This window comes from Podarcis cretensis (assembly GCF_951804945.1).
Source record: "Podarcis cretensis genome assembly, chromosome: 12".
In the NCBI taxonomy this organism is placed as follows: domain Eukaryota; kingdom Metazoa; phylum Chordata; class Lepidosauria; order Squamata; family Lacertidae; genus Podarcis; species Podarcis cretensis.
Genome location: NC_137181.1, coordinates 4481146 through 4493514, shown reverse-complemented (window position 1 = coordinate 4493514; position 12369 = coordinate 4481146). Strand labels below are relative to the sequence as shown.

The window sequence follows — 12369 nt, the reverse complement described above, 5'->3', positions numbered from 1 at the left end:
AGCTAAAGTGGTGCTTCAGGTTAAGAACAGTTTCAGTTAAGAACGGACCTCCGGAACGAATTAAGTACTTAACCCGAGGTACCATTGTACTGCTTTTTACCTACAGCATGGCTTGGACCTGGTCTTAAACACTGCCCCACAACAGGATGGTATGAGAGAATGTTTCAAATGTACAACTTACATGCTAATCTTAAACAAGGGCAGAAGAGGCTGAATTCTTGATGGCTGCTTCCTAATTCGGAATTTACTTCCTAAGCCTCTCCTGTTAGGACAAGCATTTAACAGGAAAGGATGAATCAGGCATAGGCAAACTCGGCCCTCCATACGTTTTTTGAGACTACAATTCCCATCATTCCTGACCACTGGTCCTGTTAGCTAGGTATGATGGGAGTTGTAGTCCCAAAACATCTGGAGGGCCGAGTTTGCCTATGCCTGTGATAAATGAAAGTTCCTTTTAGCCTTATCAGTTTTCATAGGTATATTTCAGCAGCTACATTTTCATTGACTAATACCTTTAGGACCAGTTTTTTGCTGCAATACCTTGCACAGATGCAGATGGCTAACTAACGGGAGATCTTGGGGAGGAAGTATGTGACAAGACACAAAATGGAGGGTGAAATCACTTTCCAACCAAGTACTGTATTTTTCGCACCATAGGATGCACCGGACAATAGGACGCACCTTGTTTTAGAGGGGGGAGAACAAGAAAAAAAAAATCTCCCCCTCTCTGCCCAGCGCCCCTTCAGCGAAGCGGCAGGAGGCGCTGCGCAGAGAGGGAGAGAATTTTCCCCTTCTTGTTTTCCCGCTCTAAAACAAGGTGCCGTTCAGGCGGCTACCTTGGAAGCCTGGAGAGCGAGAGGGGTCGGTGTGCACCGACCCCTCTCACTCTCCAGGCTTCAGGTTCCTTTCGACCTGCTCTTTGGGGCTGGCGGGGGAAGCCCACCACCAGCCCCAAAGAGCAGGTCAGGGAGCAGCGGAAAGGCACAGCGGAGAGGCTGCTGCCATAGTCGCGCATCACCTCTCCAGCTGGGAGAGGGTCGCGGGGCTATGGCTTCTTTAGCCCCTCACATGCTCTCCCGGCTGGAGAGGTGATGCGCGGTTATAGAGGCTCCAGCCATAGCCGCGTGTCACCTCTCCAGCCGGGAGAGGGTCGCGGGGCTATGGCGTTTTCGCTCCATAGGACGCACACACATTTCCCCTTCATTTTTGAAGGGGAAAAATTGTGTCCTATAGAGCGAAAAATACGGTATGTGTACGTTAGCATGCACACAAGCAGAAACACACCCCTCTTCATTTTAGGCAAAAGGAAAAATTATGCAAAAGAAAGGCCTGTCCTCAATAGATTCACCACCTACCCACCCAAATTTGGTACATCAGCTGAACCCAACATTATCCATGCATCCAGTTAATGTAAGGTACATTTTGAAGTGGCATCTTAGCTCAGTTGGGAAGGGCAGCGTTACCAAGCAAGTTTTTTTCTTTTTCTTTTTTAAAGAAAGATTACACGCCACCGCAGCCAAGCCTTCCTCCCTTCACTTTAATGCCCTCAGAGACAATCATTAGTTTCCTTAATAAGGACGTGATGGTGAAGAGGTGCAGGTGTAAAACAAATCTTTCTTTTCCAGAGCCATTACTGTCTCCCTGATGCATTACGATTATAAAATAATTGAGGAAGCAACTTTGCTCTGTTTGTCTTTATCCACATAAATGTGTTCTGCAAGTAGGAAAACATTTCGCTGAGGGCTAAAGTTACCAATAATCCACTCCGTGGGGAAGAAAAGAAAAGACATATCCACAGGAGGTTTGGAAAATAAACCCACAAGGAACACAAAATTGTCCGGGAGACTTGCACTAGCTAGAAGTTTCTAAAGTGATTCAAAATCATGGCAGCTGTGGAGCTTCCGTTTGAGAAGTCTTAATTTCTTCCAAAAGGTTTAAAGGACTTTTTTACTTGAACCACGTCATTTCCTTCTGTACTCCAACCAAACTGCCCCTGCTGAGCTTACGTTCTGCATTTGAGGGACAAATCCACACAGAATGTAAACTCAGTGTGTAAAGACCATGCAAATTACACATTCTCCATCTCCTAGCCTGGTCGTGGCCAACCTTTGTCACAAGTCCAAAGTATGTGATAGTGGTTCCTGGGGATGACTGGGTCGCTGATTTGTTAACCATCTCTTAGCTTACTACTGCCACTAAATAAATCTTTTAGTCGTAAAGGCAGCAACGAGCTTGAAAACCAGCTTGTCCAAAAGCAGGTAAAAAGGTAAAAGGTAAAGGACCCCTGGATGGTTAAGTCCAGTCAAAGGTGACTATGGGGTTGTGGCGCTCATCTCGCTTTCAGGCGTTTGTCCACAGACAGTTTTCTGGGTCATGTGGCCAGCAGGCCTAAACCGCTACTGACACATGGAGGTCCGTGACGAGTGCCAGAGCGCACGGAAATACCATTTACCTTCCCGCCGCAGCAGTACCTATTTATCTACTTACACTGGCATGCTTTCGAACTGCTAGGTTGGCAGGAGCTGGGACAGAGCAACGGGAGCTCACCCCATTGCGGGGATTCGAACCGCCGACCTTCCGATCAGCAATCCCAAGAGGCTCAGTGGCTTAGACCACAGCGCCACCCACGTCCCTTCCCTAAAGCAGACAGAGGAACTGCAGCACCCCAGCCGTTGCTGTGCTACAACTTCCATCATCCCTGATGACTGACCACGCTGGCTGGGCTGATGACAGTTAGGGGTCCCAAACCACCAGAGATTCACAGGTTTCACACCCCTACCTTAGGGCACAAGCCTCTCTTGCTCCAATAATCAGCTTCATTATCATTCCAACTCATAACTTCCCACAAAGCCAATGAACAGAGTTCAGTAACCTAGTCCTAGGAAGCTTTTCCACACTGAATTCTGGCACACCATTTTTTCCCGCCCTCCCCTCCCACTGTGCCTACCAGGGGCCAGGCACATTTTGCCACAGGGAACCGGCCTTTCGTGAGGAGGTGGAGATTCCGAGCACCAGGTTTGGCACCGAAAATCTCCATCTGGCTGACTGGCGTGGCTGCAAATGGTCTGCGGGGCAGCAGGGCACAAAAAGGCACGCCTCTTTTGGTGCTGCGCTGCCCCATGAACCAGCCGATTCGCACAGAAGCAGAGCACCTAAAGCAGCACATGAGCCAAGCGATTCAAGTGCCCTTCTACCTGGTTAAAGAACAGTATTACTGTTTATGAAAGTGTTGCTGAATTAAAAAAAAAAAAAGCGACTAGGCATTCTGTTTTGGTGCCCACAGCCCAGGTTCCAGGAGCCATGTAGTAAATAGCTTTTCTATCCCAGTTTCTAACACTGGTCCCCCCTAAAGTGTATTTCAAGCCAGAGTATTCTCTGCGGCAGGCCCTAAGTTGTGGAATTTCCTCTCCACATGGAGCTTGTGTCATATGCTGAAGACCCACCTCTTTATACTGGCTTTTGATATTTTGAGAGGTATATTCTGGGGCCACCTTATTCTCGATTATTTGTTTAAAATGATTTCTTTGTACAGTGGTACCTTGGGTTACATACCCTTCAGGTTACATATGCTTCAGGTTACAGACTCCGCTAACACAGAAATATTACTTCGGGTTAAGAACTTTACTTCAGGATGAGAACAGAAATCATGCTCCGGCGGCACGGCGGCAGCAGGAGGCCCTGTTAGCTAAAGTGGTGCTTCAGGTTAAGAACAGTTTCAGGTTAAGAACGGACCTCCAGAACGAATTAAGTACTTAACCCGAGGTACCACTGTATTTTACATAGTAGTAACCTGAGACCATGCAGTGAAGGGAGGGTAATTTTTTTAATTTTTTTTATAATGCTGTGCCTGGGCCACAGCCCTTCAAAGTGAAAATGTTAAAACTTAAGGACATTCTGTTCTAAACTGTTTTGGGCTGTGATGGGAGTTTCTGATGGCTGAATTGTTTTACTGATGTGTGCTATGTTACTGGGGTGGGGGAGGACTGAGTTATATTTTATCTACATTACAGCAGCTCTTTTTTCTACAGTGGCTGCTACTTTCTGTTTTATCATTTTGTATTTACGCTGCTTTGTATTTTCACTACCAAGCTGCCTCAACTGCTAGCTTGCAGAAAAGGTAGCGTATAATCTTTCCAAGCACCCCAGAACTGTCCACACTAATCTTATTCTGGGATGTTCAAACCGCCCTTGGATCTACAGTAGTCGAGTCTGATTAAGCATCCAATTATCCACACAGAAGCCCTTCAAATGGTCGCCCCAGCAGTAAACCAGCAACAACAGAATAGTAGTCCAAATCCAGCCTGTGGTGGTAGGTTCTGTACGAAAGATGCAGTTAAATTATGACCAAAGGCAGACTTCAGTATTTGCTTCAGTTAACTGTCTAAAATTCAATAATAATAAAGTTAAGCACAACAGGAATGAATGAAATGAACGAACGTATTGCACTCATCCCCTTATTGCATGTACTTCTTTCAGATTATTAAATAGCGTGTTTTTTCAGGTACTGCAATGACAAACATGAAGTGTGGCAGATTTATGACATTGAGGATAAAGAAGTTCTTAGGGAAGAGTGGTGAAGGAGCTATACTGAACTGGGCCAATTCAAATTCAACAGACCTTCCTATGCCCCCTAACTTTTAAGCCTTAAGATATGGCCCAACTGCATTTTGGATTTTAGCTCCACAATGAAGTGTTCATTACTCTTATACCAAACCACTTAATCATAAAGAGTATTAATTTATTTCCTTTACATACATAATTAACAGCCCAACGGCCATTCTCAACCTGGGGGGGTCCTCAGATGCTGATGGACAACAACTCCCATCCTTCCCAATCTCTGGTTGTGCTAGCTAGGGATGATGGGAGTTGTAGTCCAACATTTGGGGACCCAGGGGTGAGAAAGGCTGGACTTGTATTCAAGGGAAATAATCCTTTTAGTTTGTTACAGCAAAAACCTAAACCTACAGTACTAGAACGGCTCAAGCCAGAAATGTATTACAGTGGTACCTCGGGTTAAGTACTTAATTTGTTCCGGAGGTCTGTACTTAACCTGAAACTGTTCTTAACCTGAAGCACCACTTTAGCTAATGGGGCCTCCTGCTGCCGCCACGCCGCCGGAGCACGATTTCTGTTCTCATCCTGAAGCAAAGTTCTTAACCTGAAGCACTATTTCTGGGTTAGCGGACTCTGTAACCTGAAGCGTATGTAACCTGAGGTACCACTGTACTCTTTAATGGACCAGATTCATCACTGTTAACGTGAATGTACCCCTTCATTCATTTAATAAAAAATTATACACCGCCTGTTAGTAAAAACAACTTCAAAGCAGTTTACAAAGAGAATTGCTGTTTTGAACCCTCCACCAAGGTAATTAAAAGTACGGTAGATTTTCCCTCACGCTGTTTCAAACCATCCGTGTGGAGCAGATATCCAAATTCCTTCTGAGAATTACAAGTAGAATACAATAACTTACTGTGGATTAATAAACCTGGAGTATAAGAGGCAGGAGAGATAAGCTGTGATTTTGAAGCTTTTGCAGGTTCCTAGACCTCTTTGTTGAACAGGTTTCTTTGGTGATGTTTTCCATTTACAGATAGCCTAGTAGTTTATTAAAACAAATGCAGAAAAAGTACTTGCCTAATTTGGCTTACATACTTGAGGTTTGTTGCATCTTCAGCTAACGGATTATTTTCCATAACCAAACTGAATGAACTTATTTTGATTCACTGTGGAACTGGTCAAGGTTAATCTACAGCACAGAAAAGGAAGTGTTTTTCCTATTCCTGCCTCTACGTACAAATGAATTGAGCCAACACAGCTGATCTTGTCACTTTCTAAAATGCTGTGGATCATCACATAAGGGAACAGTTACCTCCTACCTCATCCATCTAGTTTAAAACTCACTTCTCTGCAGTAATCACATTAAGAAAGAAAAAACTGCACAAGACAGGACAACGGATTGCCAGCTTCCAGTTAAGAGAGAAAGCCAACCAGCCATTTCTCTAATTTTCCAAATTACTACTTTACGCCTACAGTTTCAAACAGCTGCGCTCCTAGAACGCTACCTGCTCACATTAATTAAACGGGGGAAATTAACGTGCTCTCTCCCATTTCAAGAAGAAGAAAAAAGGCCAGAAAGCTGTCTGTAGCTTTACTGGGGATAAGCTGTCAGTGTCTGCCCTATTTAAGGTACCCTATTTGGAGGAAGCCATCTTCTACAGCAAGCAGAAAATATCCTGCAGCCATGATGGTTTGTTTTCAAATTGCTCCATGCTCCCTCCCTCCTTCCCAGCTTGTTCCAGGAATGCCACCATCATAGTGTATTTAAAACATCTTGTGGCACTTTGAGAGGCAGAAAGGAGGCTATTGTTGAAGATACAAGTTCAGACGAGCTATTTAAATGCAAGCGCAACCGAACTCAGATGAAGAATGCCTTCATAAAGCACATTCTCTTGCACCTTCACGCCCTTTGCTAAAGAAGAGAGATCCAATATTTGCTCTCACATAATGTTGGGCCCTGTATAGCTACGTAATATACAAACACAGGAAACAATGCAAGAGGCCAGCCACACTGTGAAATATCTTTTGGATTACATCTCCACACATCTTTAGAAGATATGTCATATTTTTGGACGTACCTAACAATGCAGTACTGACAAAAGGAGCCACGAAGAGTGGAAAGCTATTGCGTTACAGAATCCCAAAATAAAAGGCCAACTTGTTCTGCTAAACTGTTAGGAAGCTTGGATTTAAAAACAAAACAGTAATGTAAAACAGTCTGCAAGAAAGGGAGCTTGTGAAACCAGTGAGATTCTGAAAAATAATTCCCACCCAATACTTGAACACTATTTACTATTGTTAAGTAACTACCTGCTAAGGACATTCTTACAATACTTCTTATGAGTAGGAAAAAATCATGATGTTATTATTTATTAAACTTATATACTGCCCATCATAAAAAGACTGCCTGACAAAAAACATGACTACGATTTGAATTAGTAAAATAGAAGCTGAATTCAAATTTGTTTCACACGACACTAATTTCAGAAGTTGTAGAAAACATACTTTGGCACGGGTATCGAAAGATGGTGATACAGTAAGTAGTGTTTTGCAAAAACAAAGGTTTACCCTATTGCCCTTGTCCAAAATTTTACCTTTCTACCTCTTCAGACCCATCCATATTCTGTGGAAAGATACACCAGTTGTCTGTCCCTTTCCACCTCAGAGGTGACTGCATTTCAGGGATGCTGGACGTATTAGGTTTATGATGTCCACTGGGATCCTTCGACATGAAAGCTGTGCTATAAAAATAAAATAGTATTCAAGACAAACGGTTGTGGGTTAGAGGTACATGAGAGAAGGGAAGCAAGGAGGGTCTGAGCTACTTCGCCACCTTCTCCGAAAGAAATTAAGAACAGAAAGCAGGTCAACCCTGCTAATGGTTACATATGTGCATTTAGTGAAATTCAGTGGCAAAAGAAAAACAAAGCAAATGTCAATAAAGGGAAGGTGAATAATGGGAAGCTGATTGGCATTTTGATAACTGAATAATTTGGGGGGTTGTTATTGTTATAATTTGGCCATTGGAAAACTAATAATAAAAATTTGTGTGTGTGTGTGTTATCTTCCTTCTATATATGAAGCATGGGCATGGCTCACTCCAGGACAAAATCTCTCCTGCCCTACAAATGCCCATGTGTCTTATGTAGCGACATTATTTAACACATAAAGGTCTAAAGCTGTACGATATGTCCCTTAGCGAACTCAAAATGGAGGCCACTGGGCTCATAGTCAAGATTGCATCACAAGGATTAGCTACCCCTTTAACTTCTAAGATGCATTTTCAAAAAGGATAGCTAAAAGAGCTGTTATGACTGGATTCCCCTCACCGCCTCACTGTTTCCAGTACACGTTAATGAGTAAAGTGGGTCACGGGGTGGAAGCTCAATGTTTGATCAAACTCAACACATAATCTTCCCCTACTTGCCCTTCCCCACCAGCTACTGCCATCTCTGTGTTATGTTTTACACTCCTCAAGACAGAGAGATCTCTTTTCATTGCTATTTTGCTGAGTGTTGTACACATTGCTTTAAAAAGAGGTGTGGGTGTTGGCTACAGACAGGAGGGCCTGCTTAGTGGTGGCACCATGACTTGCTCTTCTGCTTTAAATGTTTAGGTGGCCAATAGCTTCATTTCAGGGGGCGTCTAGGATTAAAGTTAAACTAAGACCTGGTCATTTACGCGACTGGTGTCCAATTTTGTCATCTAAAGTTTATTCCTTATAAATGGAGTTTTATTTTTATTTTTTGTCTGCCTCTTTGTAGACCCATTTTGGGATAAGAGGTGCAAAAATAAAGAACGGTTATCACCGCACACCTCAAGTATGTTTACTCAGAAAGAGTCCCAGTTTGTGTTCAATGGGATTCACACCCTGGGAAGTTTAGGGTTTCAGCCTTTATAGTACATTTAACAGCCCTTTTCTTCCCATCTTCAGATGTCCCACAATGAAGTCCAAAAAGCTGTCAAGGAAACCATCCCTCCAGCCTTGCTCATAAACATTATTATTTCAGAAACTTTTGGGGGGCAAGCCTGTTTCACAAACATGCCTCTCTGAGGCTGCTTTGAGGCTCTTTGAAACCATCAAGAGGCATATACATTTTATGAAATAATTAATAATAACAAAAGAAGCAAATGGTGGCTCCTGAGCCCAGTCGCCTAAAGGCGATTCTTACTCGCCCCAAGCAACCAGCCAATTTGAACTTGTGGGTTTTATCTATCTGTACCCCCCAACACAATGCAAAGTGAAGAATTAAAACGGGGGAACCTGCCTCGGCCCCTTTGAATTAGGGAACAGTTAAATTAAATTAAATTAATTAAAACAGGGAAAATGCGGCCTACCCCGCCCCTGAACCTTTTAAGAAGGCATGTGCACCCTTAACAATTATTGTATTTTAATATTTTGCTGCCAAGAGTGGCTGGGGAAACGCACCCAGATGGGCAGGGTATAAATAATAATTATTATTATTATTATTATTATTATTATTATTCCTGAAGAGACCCACATGGCCGCTCCAAAGCCCCACAAGGAAAGTGGCTCTTGTCAGAGCAACATTGTCCCTTCCAGGCAATGAATTTCCTGCAAAGGAGGAACTTTTAGGTTGAATTAAATCTGGATGATTTGCTCAACTGGCGTCTGGTTTTGCCTATATGGCGGGGCATTTTTTTTTTTTTTAAATGCCTGTCTGCTTCTCGGTGGCCCCATTTTGGGTGCAGAAAAGCAAACACCAGTTGTTAGGGGTCTTGCATGTCCCTAAATTAATTTTATAATGAAATGATTTTAGAATGTTGTATTATTTTATTGTTGTTAGCCGCCCTGAGCCCGGTTTCGGCTGGGGAGGGCGGGATACAAATAAAATTTATTACTGATTATTATTCCCCACGTGTTGCATTGCAAGGGCAGTTTTTCCTGCCTGTTGCAGCCCACCCACCCAAAATAACTGGCATGGCACCCATAATCTCTCAAGCCGGGCAAGGTGCCTGAGGAAGGGGGTGGAAAATGGCACTTTTTTCTGTCCCCTCCTGCCCCCCCTTTGTGAGCCTGTGGTGGCCCCCTTGCCCCCTATTCCTGAAAATAGTCATCCTCCATCCTTTTCTCCTGAAAGTAAAGAAACATCTCCCCTCGCCCCCATTTTCCTCTTCTAGCCCCTCCACACATGGGATTAAGAGAGCGAAAATGCTGGCCCTTTTTATTTTTTTTTATTTCACCCGCCCCAAATAAAAACCCCGCTCCGAGGAAAGGGGAGAGTGTCCCTTTTCAGGTGCCTTGTGGCGACAAATGGCTGACAGCAAAACAGCGGCCCGCCATGACCCTCGCCGAGGAGGGCATTCGCCTCACAGGCGCCTTCCTTTCTCCCCTCCGAGGTGAGGCGAGGGTTCAAGGCCAGCCTCTCGCCATTTTACGAGGCGGCGTGCCGTCGCCCCACACCCACCCACCCACCGCCCGGTTCAAGAAGCGGCCTTCCAGCTCCCAAGCCCGCCCACTCCTCCCTCCGCCGCTCGCCGCCGAGGGCTCCCCTCGGGCCGGCCAGGGCTCTCACGAGAGGCCGGGGATGCGAGGCCTGGCCCCGCCTGAAGCCTCTCGGTTTAGGCCCGGGGCGAGAAGCTGCTCTTTCCCTCCCCACCGTTATCTTGCAGGAAGGGGGCTATTATTATGTTGTGGGGAGGAGTGTGGGGTCACTGGGTCCCACTTGCCCCTTTTCTCCCCACAATAGGGGGACCTTATTCCACCATGTCTGTACCCCCCAGGGGAAAATAAATACCACCCACTGGACCCCAGGAGTGGGGGGGGGGGTCTTGTGGGGAACCCCATATTTGGGGGCCGAGGCCTTGCTGAACTTTTCTTTCCCATGGGGTGGAACATCTCCTTAATATTACCAAATCCTAGAAATGTAGAGCCTAATCCTTGCAATGCAAAGGTTTTATTATTGGGGGGGCTGGGATATGTCCATTCCCCCTTTATAGCCTCCCCATAAGGCTATAAAGATGGGGAGGGAGGTGTAAATGGAGGATCTCCACCCCCCAGAAATTGCCCCCCCCCCCTCCGCGCGATCCTGGAAGCGGGGCAACCCGAGTTGGGGTCCCTTCCAGACGAGCGCGCCCGCACCCGTGTCTGAGAGCCAGGCAGCGTGGTACTTACTCCAGGGTGGGATGTTCCGGGTCGTAGAAATCCCCCATCTTTGGCCTCTTCTTCATCCGATGCAGCAGCAGCAGCAGCCCCGGCGTGGAGGATCAGGGCAGGCGCAGCCTCCGCCCCACATAAGGGATTGCTATGGGGCTGGGCGGCGGGGGAAACGACCACCACCCCCGCCACCAATGCCCAAGGCTGCAAACCCCCCAAACAGGCGTGCAGGAAACCCCCGAGCCTCTTCCTGACCTGCCCCCCCAAAAAAGGAGGCCGCTCGGTGGGTCTGGCTCCCGGCGCCTCCTTCACATTCTCTTCGGGGCACCCAAGATAGATATCCAAATTTCAGTTCTCCGCCGGCGGGAAGGTGTGTTGTTGCTGCTGCTTTTTTATCCTTTTTTGGCCTCCTTGCCCCCCACCCCAAAGCAAAACAGGGCGCCCCCCCCACCAAAACCCCTCCAAGAAAAGCGCTGCAAATCCTCGCTGGCTGCAGATCAGGCCATGGGTCTCTCTGCAAACTGCTCCCCGCGTCCCAGGCGCTTGGCAAAATAATAATAATAATGCAATTTGTAAAATCCTCGAGCGGAGAAAAGGGAAAACGGCGCTCGCTTCTTTGCAAAAGGCTCCTCTCTTTTTTTGCTTCTTGCAACCGAAACAATATTTTCTCCGCGCGGAGGAGAAAGTTAGGCCCCAGACGAGAAATGGGCAGGATCGGGAGACGGGCGCCAAACCTCCCCTCCCCAAAACGCCCTTCTCCTTTCCTTGACCTCCCTCCTCCGGCCCTTTCCCACGAGCTCCTTCCCTGGGCAAGATCCAGGCGTCTTCTTCTTTCCCCCAAGGGGCGATCCTCCAGCGGCGGCGGCTTGTATTTTGATTTTTGCAGGGCTTTTTCTTGGCACCAACCTGGCCCCCCTCGCTGCTGCCTCCTTCCCTTCCCTCTCCGAGTTTCCTCTGTCCCTTCTTCCCCTGGCTTTATTTCTTTTTTTGTCCTCGTTTAACGGCGGCGATCGCGCTCCTAGGAGGAGCAGCCGCCGCCACCTCCCTCCTCCTCCTCCTCCTCTTCTTCTTCCTCCTCCTCCTCTTCTTCCTCCTCCTCCTCTTCTTCCTCCTCCTCGTCCTGAAACGTCCAAACGGAAACTGTAGCTCGTCGACTTCCTACTTGCTGCAAAAGCGCAAAGGCGCAAAGGCGCAGCTCCGCGCAACCGGCGCCCCCTTCCCCTGCCGGCTTCCTTTAAGCGCTGCGCGGCTGCAGGTCACGGATCTTCCCTTCCGACACCATCCCGACACGCTTCTCCTTCCCCTCCGGCTTGCAGAGCCAGTTTACAAGCTCCGAAGGAAGCGCGCTTTACGCAGGTGGGGAGCTTCGCGCTCTTCATCCGGCCGTATTTCGAATTATTGGTGTCTTCTGCTTTAAATACTCCTGCTACTAAGATTTCCTATGCTGTTTTCTCCCCCTGTGGTTTTATGGCAACTGATTTGCATTGTAAGAATGTGCATGGTATGGATTGCTTCTGCATTTATTGGCGCTGATGATTTATTTTTTGGCTTCATATGAATAATTGTTCTCTCTCTCACTGTGCAGCAGGTGTTTTTTGTACCACTATGGGCACAATTTTTCATCGTTTGCAGCGTGATCCTATCACGTGTTTACTCACAAGTATTTCTTTTGTCTTGTTATTATTGTGTTT

The 12369-nt window shown here is 46.4% G+C and overlaps 1 protein-coding gene across 2 annotated transcripts in view; it reads right to left on the bottom strand.

Moving 5' to 3' along the window:
• The window catches only part of SETD2 (SET domain containing 2, histone lysine methyltransferase), a 94672-nt gene extending 82899 nt beyond the window's left edge, over positions 1 to 11773 (bottom strand). The window contains exons 1-2 of one of the 2 annotated variants that reach the window (XR_013843831.1): positions 10697 to 11773; positions 7155 to 7301 (exon numbers count right to left, since the gene is read on the bottom strand). Coding sequence is in view for 1 of the 2 variants with exons in the window: in XM_079996298.1 (XP_079852424.1) it covers positions 7155 to 7301; positions 10697 to 10752 (203 nt within the window). In the remaining variant the exon portion in view is untranslated. The remainder of the gene's footprint in view (positions 1 to 7154; positions 7302 to 10696) is intronic. The other variant, XM_079996298.1, reaches the window with a different exon arrangement.
• Between the last annotated feature and the right edge of the window lie 596 nt (positions 11774 to 12369).